Source organism: Rutidosis leptorrhynchoides, chromosome 8, assembly GCF_046630445.1.
Source record: "Rutidosis leptorrhynchoides isolate AG116_Rl617_1_P2 chromosome 8, CSIRO_AGI_Rlap_v1, whole genome shotgun sequence".
Taxonomy (NCBI): domain Eukaryota; kingdom Viridiplantae; phylum Streptophyta; class Magnoliopsida; order Asterales; family Asteraceae; genus Rutidosis; species Rutidosis leptorrhynchoides.
Window position 1 is genome coordinate 136,737,910 of NC_092340.1, and position 8,361 is coordinate 136,746,270.

An 8,361-nucleotide genomic window follows, 5' to 3' on the forward strand; every position below is an offset into this window, starting at 1 on the left:
TTCTAGTAACAAATCTCAATCATTAACTCATAGATTCATCCAAACACAATCAATAACATAAATATGAACAATCCTTAGCTATTAAGCTTCATAAACAAGTGTACATAATAAAATCTAGCCAATCATGGCTAGAACAAGATCAATACAAGTAATAAGAGTAAATCCAAACATCAGTAAGCAATAAACAATAGTAGATTGTACCAAATTTATGAAAATTACAATAAAGCTAGATGAAGATGATGAAGAACAAGCACTAGATCTTGATTCAATCTCCAAATCCTTGATGTAGAATGAAAGAAATGATGGAAACTTGATATAAAAAAAACTCAATAATCTAACTATCAAACCCTAATCTCCTCAGCCACCACGAATTTACTGCTCAATTGATGATGTATATGAAAAACCCCTCATCTCATTCTATTTATAGTTCTCAAAAACTGCCCAGAATTTTACAGAGGAACATCGTTCCTTCTTTAGGAACACCGTTCTTGGGCTCGTAATGAGGAACACCGTTCTTGAATGCTACAAACGTCGTTCCTGAATAGTGCTCTAAATGCCCACTTTTTCTGTTTCCATTTCCTTTGTAAATTCCCAGGTAGAACGTCGTTCTTGGCTTTGGAATGCCATTCTTGATGTTGGAACGTCGTTCTGAGATACAGGAACGTCGTTCTTGTAATCAGTTCCAGCACTTTGTAGTTTTCTTGATACATTTGCACACTTTGGTCAATTTTACACCAAATTTACACTTAGAACTGTAATAGCACTCAAAACGCGATTAAACCCAAGATCATAACTTTTTTGAGCACTATGGAAACGAAAACCGAGTAAAACAAGGTAGATATTGCGTGAAAAACGTAGCGTGGATGAGCAATATCAGTCAGTAATTTCTTGAGACTTCCATGGGTCATATTCTGGTAAAGGGAGATGAAGATGAAAATCCCATCCTTGTTGTGGCACATCAATGCAATAAGGATAACAAAAAAAATTAATGGTTGCATCTTTAATGAAACATACACGGTACAGAGAAGGAAACCGATCCCTTAGGGAAGAATTGTCCACCCACTTGTCAATCCAAAAGGAGATAAGAGAACCACAACCTAACTTCCACTTCCAAGAATTTTCGCCTAAAACAGGAACCAACAATTGATTTTTTTTTTTTTTTTTTTTTTTTTTTTTTTTGCAGATTTACCAAGTCTTTCCACAAAGGTGATAATCTTGAAGTGCATAAGGAATTAACATTTGACAATCATTTACCTCTGAACGAAGGACCGAAAGAAGATACAATCATAGCTTTCCAAATACATAATTTATTGGAATTCATTATTGACCACCACTTCGCTAAGAGGGCAAGGTTTTTTAACAGTAAAGGAACGATACCTAACCCTCCCATGTCCTTAGGAAAGAAAACCGCTTCCCATTTAAAGAGACATGTCTTCTTTTTTAAACAATCACCCCCTCCATAAAAAGTTTCTTCGATATCCTTCTTGTTGAGATATGACTGAGACCGGGGCTTATACATAGCCATGAAATGCAATGGAAGATTAGATAGGACCGCATTAACCATAATCAACCGATCGCCAAAAGATAAGCACCGACCTTTCCAACCTGCTAACACGTGTTTAAACTATTTTAATAACGGGGTCCCACATTTTCAATGCGACGACTCAGGAAACCGATAGGAATACCAAAATAATGAAAGGGAAAACTTTTTAATACCAAGATATTATTATTGTTATATCCTATTATTTTAGGGTATTAAAATGTGGGTGTCTGATAATTCCTAAATTATACAAGTTTTTCATAACATTTTAAGGAGTTATCTTGGTATTTTAAAGACAACTTGAATATTTAAACACACAAAAAAGGGTAAAAATGGGAAAAATGTATTTTTATTGTTTTATTTGAGAAATGTATTAAATATGATCAAAAACAAATAAGAGTTGCAGAAGTTACAAGGAAGCCGACGGCATGGATCAAAGGAAGCCGCCGACTTGGGGTTGAAATCCAGAACATTCCAGAATATTCCAGAGAAACATAGAAATTCAAATGACTTGGAGAGAAAGCAATGAAGCCGCTGACTTGTCATCAAAGCTCCGGCTTAGATCCAGTTTCGTGTACTTAAAGCCTAAGAACCAGATAAACAAGGCAACTAAATCATAAAGATCAACGGATAATCAAAGTTGCCGGCTTATCATTGAAGCCGTCGGCTTATCACTGAATCCGCCAGCTTAGTCGTCATAGATACGCGTTCCTTTGGCTTTGGGATTATGTTTAACTTGAAGAAGGAGCAACCGCCATAGGGAAGCCGCCGGCTTAGCTACCGGTTCTGAGCAATATAAATACAGGCCATTTGTTACAGTTTTGAATATCCAATATAGTTCAGTTTCGTTTACTTTCTAGGGTTTTCACCTAAAAATGAAAACTCTTGGTTTTTAGGGTTTTTATTCAAGTTTTAACATTGTAATCAAAGTTATAATCAAGTTCTATTCAATTTCAATTCCCGTTTTACTTTAAAGGTACATGTCTACTTTATTTTATTGTTATTCTTTTGATTTATTTACTATTTTTATCTTACTGTTCACCTACCATTATGAACTAAACATTCATAGTGGTTACGTGGACAAAAACTAAACTTTTTCTAGGAAACAGATGAAGCTACCGGCTTCTTCAGTCCAAGCCACCAGCTTGACTGAGCAAAGCCGCCAGCTTCGTGCTTCATTCCGTACAGTTTATGGTTTTTTTAGGTCTGTACGCTTATGTTTCTGTAATGATTATTTGAACTGTTTATATCTGCCATGATTAAATAACTTATTTTCCATTCTTAATGATTAAATATTATGAATCTAAGAATTAACTACTCATTGATTCTATGATCTTATATTCGATTCATATCACTTGTTTAGATCTAATCCATCAAATATAGTGTTTGGATTTCATGCAATTTAGGATAGTTATACAACTAGGTGAACTTGAATCACACTTATATAATAGAATTCACCATTCTTAGGCTTAATCAAGGAACCTTTGTTTATGAGTGTTTGATTGTCAATTGCATGAGAACTTGATTATGAGTAATTTTCAGCTAGTAGCTTGAATTAATCTGATTAGGTTTATTAGCTTATCCACTTTTCAGTCTAATTGAATATTGCTTAGATCAACATCAGGTTTAGGTAATGTTTACATGTGATTATTTGAATGCTATAAATGAAGACATTAGCTTTGAACATCACTTAGTTAATGTAAGCTTTAGGTCATGCTTTATGAATGCTATGTGGTATTTAGCATAACCATTAGGGATAATAATTAGTGTATGATTATTATCTTGCTATTTATTAATATAAATCATGAAAATATCAAACATAAATCCCTATTGATTTACATGTCCTTGTAATCACTTCTCTTTTATATTGTTTGTTTCATTTAAATCTTTATTCTATCTTTCCTAAATAGTTTATTAAAAGTTATTAATAACGTACCTCAAATTGTGTCTTCCCTAAGAGATAATAATTCAAACTTAAACAACAATCAAAAACATAATATATATTTCTAGTTCTTTAATAAGACTTAGACTACAAGAATAAAACAACAACTCTTATCTGCTTCCACGCTCTCTTGGGACTATAACCAAAAATACTACATTTGATCGGGTCTTGTTGCTTGTTAGGGTGTTAAAAGTAAAATAAAGGTTTTATAAATTTAAAAGTTGAAAGGCAAATTAAGCACTACTACACACACTTTTGACACATCAACTTTTTGGCGCCGCTGTCGGGGAGCGGGGTAAAAATGAAAGTTGGATATATTTTGGTTATTGATATTTCTTGAAAACAAGTGATGACTGTCATTCTTTACGGGATGGTTTATGGGGTTCCGATTTAAAGGCTCCTGCTTGAACCTAGACGTTGACGGTCACTTTAGTATCGAAAGATTCAATAGTCTGATTTATGTTTAAGTATTGAAAGATTCAATAGTCCAATTTATGTTTGATTATTTGTTTGCATGCGATAAAAGTTGGTATATAAAAAATATATATATGTTATTAATATTTATTATTATATTTATCATTTTAAATTCCGATAAAGTATTAATATACCTCTAAAATACTCTCATAAAACTAGAATTACTAAAAAAAATAAAGGGGTTACATTTAAACTAAAATTAAATTGTCTCCATACAATAAAGTCTAAAGCATTTTCTCCTAAAATATTTCTTTTTATGATTTTAGATTAAATGAATACCCGATCCAAGGATCCCATCTCAGAAGAAATGTTATCCGATCCTAATAAATTATTTAAACATTCTAAAAAATACGCGTTGTTAGGAAATTAAATTTTGATGAAGGAAATACGTTGATATGTGTTTTTATACTCTAAAACTAACTAGTAAATATCACCTAATAGTTATCACACAATACAGGCAACTAGTCCCGATCGTGCAACAATTTATAAGTAAATTGACCAGTTCATCCACAGAGAGCAGTTTTATCAGAAACTTTAACTTGTAATTATTTTAGTAAAATTAAGGTTGTTTTGTTTAGAGTTTAAACGCGTAATAAAATTGAATTAAAATCAATAAAGACAAAGGTATCCACTTAGATTCAATTTCCTCGGATCAGGATTGCTGTTGAGTTCATTTCAAATAATTATATTGGTGGTAACACTATGATTATCTCTCGATACTCACGGATTATCAACTAAATCATTAGCCCAATTCTCGTTGATCCTAATTCTCTAATCTAGTTACCAATGTATTAATCGATATATTAATTTGACTTGAATTGCTTAAGTCTCCCTAACAATTCCACAATTATCAAGTTCTATCACAGTTTAATTACTAATTAATCAACTATACCGGTCTCCTGTATATAATCAACCAAAGGCCTAAGCTATTCACGTTCAATAAGCTAGTAAAGATCACTACTTATTCAACTCTCGTTGACTAGTTAATAATCCCCGCAACTTCAACTAATGATAAATCACAATAACAGTCGTTCTTAGCCAAACAATACATGAAATAATAAGATCCAATTGTTCAAATCATAAAGATAGCCATCCTTCACATTAGTTCAATCATCTAAGTAGATACAACTAATTTAGCTAGTCATAATAAAATAAAGCACACAAGAACATGCAAAATAAACCATTGAATCCATTAGCATAAATGAAAATAAAAGTAATAGCAAGATTAAACTAACCACAATTGTTGTTATGTTGAAAAGATAATGAAAAACTGAATGAAAAACTTAGAAATTCGTACCCTAATGGCTGGAACAATCAAATTCGTAAGTGAAAAACTGATTCCCCTAAAAAGGGTTAAAAACGCATATTTATACTAAACCCAAAAACTGAGTAGGCTGCTCAATCTCGCGACTGCATTAGAGGAATCGCGATCGCGAGCCTTCATCAAAATCGCGGCCGCATCAAACCAATAGCGACCGCGAGGGTACCTGGTTTCTGTTTTTCGAAGTTCTGTTAACGCACTGCGAACGCGAGATTTTTATCACGAGCAAAGCCCAAATTCGCGACCGCATGGATGGGAATCGCAGCCGCAAGATGTAGCATTCTGATCAGTATTTTATCTGTTTTAATTTAATGCTTTGACACTTCGCTTCGACTCACGATTTCTTCTTCAAAACAGCAGAACTTTGGACCAAATAACTTTCAAAACTATATAATTCTTCAAACCATTTCATAAGAAAGTAATAACTCAAACATTAACATTTCCTTCACCATTTCCTCAATTATAACCAAAAACTCAATAAAACTAACCGATATTGCGAGTAAAACTATGTATAAATAGAGCAATATCAAAATCCCCCACACTTGAACCTTGCTTGTCCTCAAGCAAGTCTATCTTCAAATAATATTAACTCAAACAAAGATAAAAAACTCGAACAAATCTTCATTAGTAATAGAATCAAGAACATACCGATATCGTCTTCAAAAATCATTAACTTCATATCGTGTAGTCTTCAACAAAATTAGTACAAGGCTCAAGTCTTTAATCAATTACCATCTACATTCAACACCCATTCAAGCCTAAGTCTACCCAAAACAATCACTCCCCGGTCAAAGTCAACTCCAAGTTCTAAAAGGTCGTCACAACATCAGTCATCAAGTATATACTTTTTCATATCTCAAAATTTGACCTCCTTGACTTTGACCAATTACGTAGGATTCACGGGATAGCCATTGACTCAACAAAATACCAAATGAAAATCATCCTCAATATCGTTAACAATTTTCTCAATTTCATCAAAATAAGTTCAAGGTGTCAATCAATACGTATCATGAATTATAGTCACCTTGAAAATCATAAAGTATAACCAAAATGAGCAAAACTTTAAGCATCATTAAAAATTACCATTCGCCAAGGAGTCAGTTTTGCAATAAGTGTACGCCTCTAAAAATATGCTCCTCTAATCACCCTGTGCTGGCTACCCCTCTTTCACCTCTATACCCCAAAACACCAATGATTCGTCAATTCCAAATATAATCGTCAATTCCAAAATTGGGTAAATGTGGGTGCGCCAAAGCGTAGGGGACTGGTTACCCATATCTTTATGTTCAATCCGGGCACAGGATGACCGACACTCATCAAGCTTTCTATCACAACTCTATGGTTTCTATCATAGTAGGGCGAAAGCATTGACGGAGGTTCATGGAATTAGTGCCCCACGTGGCTAATTAAGAGGTCCATCAATTCCAAAATTTGGCGGATTTTGAATTCCTTGACGAGTAGTTGTGAGCCACTCTGGAGTGTTAAAGATAAAACCTTCAACACCCGGCCAGGAAGACTTTACTTCCTCAAAAGAATCACACTTAACTTGTAAGACATTACTTACAAGTTTGAAACACAATAAGATTTTGAAAGACTTTATTTTCAAATTTGGTATTTTTTTTTTTAATTCAACTTAACTTGTAAGACTTTACTTACAAGTTTCGGAAGACTTTACTTCCTAGGAATAACATGGGAGGACTCGATTCTCCCAGAAGTGTTTAAACACTTTTAATTTATTTAAGGTCCTTGGATCCCACTTCCCACGCATCTAGCTTTTATGCTAGTTTTAAGAAAATGTAGGAAGCAGATACTACATTCCCGTATTTAAAAGGTTACCATTGCTTTTGACCATGGCGTGCGTTGTCTAAGCAAACGCTAGCACGAAGCCATTGCTCTTACATAAAAAGACAGCACGGTTGAAGCTCAAGGCTCCCCTTTCCATAGTACGATACATCGGTGTAAAAACATCGTGAAATGATGCATTAACCAATGTCAGTATAAAATGATGTAGATTAGGAAGTCTCCTACACCAAGTAAGACGGACATTCGGAAGACTTGACTTCCTTTATGGATGCACTTGAATCATCCTACAATTTAGATTTTAAAATCCTGAAAGACTTTGCTTCCTTATTTTATACAAAAAACTATTCAAAAAGTTCAAAATTTTCAAATTTTCAAATTGGCGACAAATGTCCGCGGGGATTTTTCTCCCCCACACTTAAGATCATGTAACACCCTCATTTACATGAAATCATATAACAAAGATAAATTTTAGAGGAAAATAGTGAAAAGGGAAAAGAAAAAGCAACCCGGAATTTTTATTATATGAAGAAAAAAAAATTTGGATCCCTCATAGTATAACTTCATTGGATATATAATGTTTTTGGATTTTATGTTTTAAGAAAAAGGCAAGAACGATAAATAAAAGAAAAGAAAAACTTACAAATATGTACATGGTTGATTGTTTAACGAGTCATTTACTCGACTCCATAACGTGATCACGTTTCCTCCGGATAAAAGGTAAGGTCCTCCTTCTCAGTTTCATTGAATCCCTCATAGTATAACTTCAACCAATGACCATTCACCTTGAAATGTTCTCCATCCTTTCCAATTAACTCAACACGACCTGCCGGAAAAACTTGTTTGACTATGAATGGACCAGACCATCGTGACCGAAGTTTTCCTGGCAAAAATTTGAATCGTGAATTATAAAGAAAAACTTTTTGACCGGGTTCAAACTCCTTCCTTTCTCTCAAACGGGCATCGTGCCAACATTTGGTTTTCTCCTTATATGAAAAGGAGTTCTCATATGGATCCAACCTCAACTCATCAAGCTCATTCAATTGCACAAGCCTATTCTCACCCGCCTCTTCAAGATCCATGTTAACATTTTTCAACGTCCAATAAGCTTTGTGTTCCACCTCTACCGGATGGCACGCTTTGCCATAAATAAGTCGAAATAGTGTAGTTCCAAGAGGCGTTTTGAACGTGGTTCGGAAGGCCTACAACACGTCATCTAATTTGTGTTGCCACATCTTCGGATTATCATTAACCATTTTTTCAAGGATACGCTTCAAAGCACAA

The 8,361-nt window shown here is 34.0% G+C and overlaps 1 protein-coding gene across 1 annotated transcript; it reads right to left on the reverse strand.

The window, feature by feature from the left end:
• Positions 1-7,775: 7,775 nt before the first annotated feature.
• On the reverse strand, positions 7,776-8,159 carry LOC139863835 (uncharacterized). Its single transcript, XM_071852434.1, has one exon. The coding sequence runs from the start codon at positions 8,157-8,159 to the stop codon at positions 7,776-7,778; it is 384 nt and encodes a 127-aa protein (XP_071708535.1).
• Between the last annotated feature and the right edge of the window lie 202 nt (positions 8,160-8,361).

Coding starts and splice junctions, on each gene's coding strand:
- LOC139863835 (XM_071852434.1), bottom strand. CDS start 8,159: ATGGATCTTGAAGAGGCGGGTGAGAATAGGCTTGTGCAATTGAATGAG.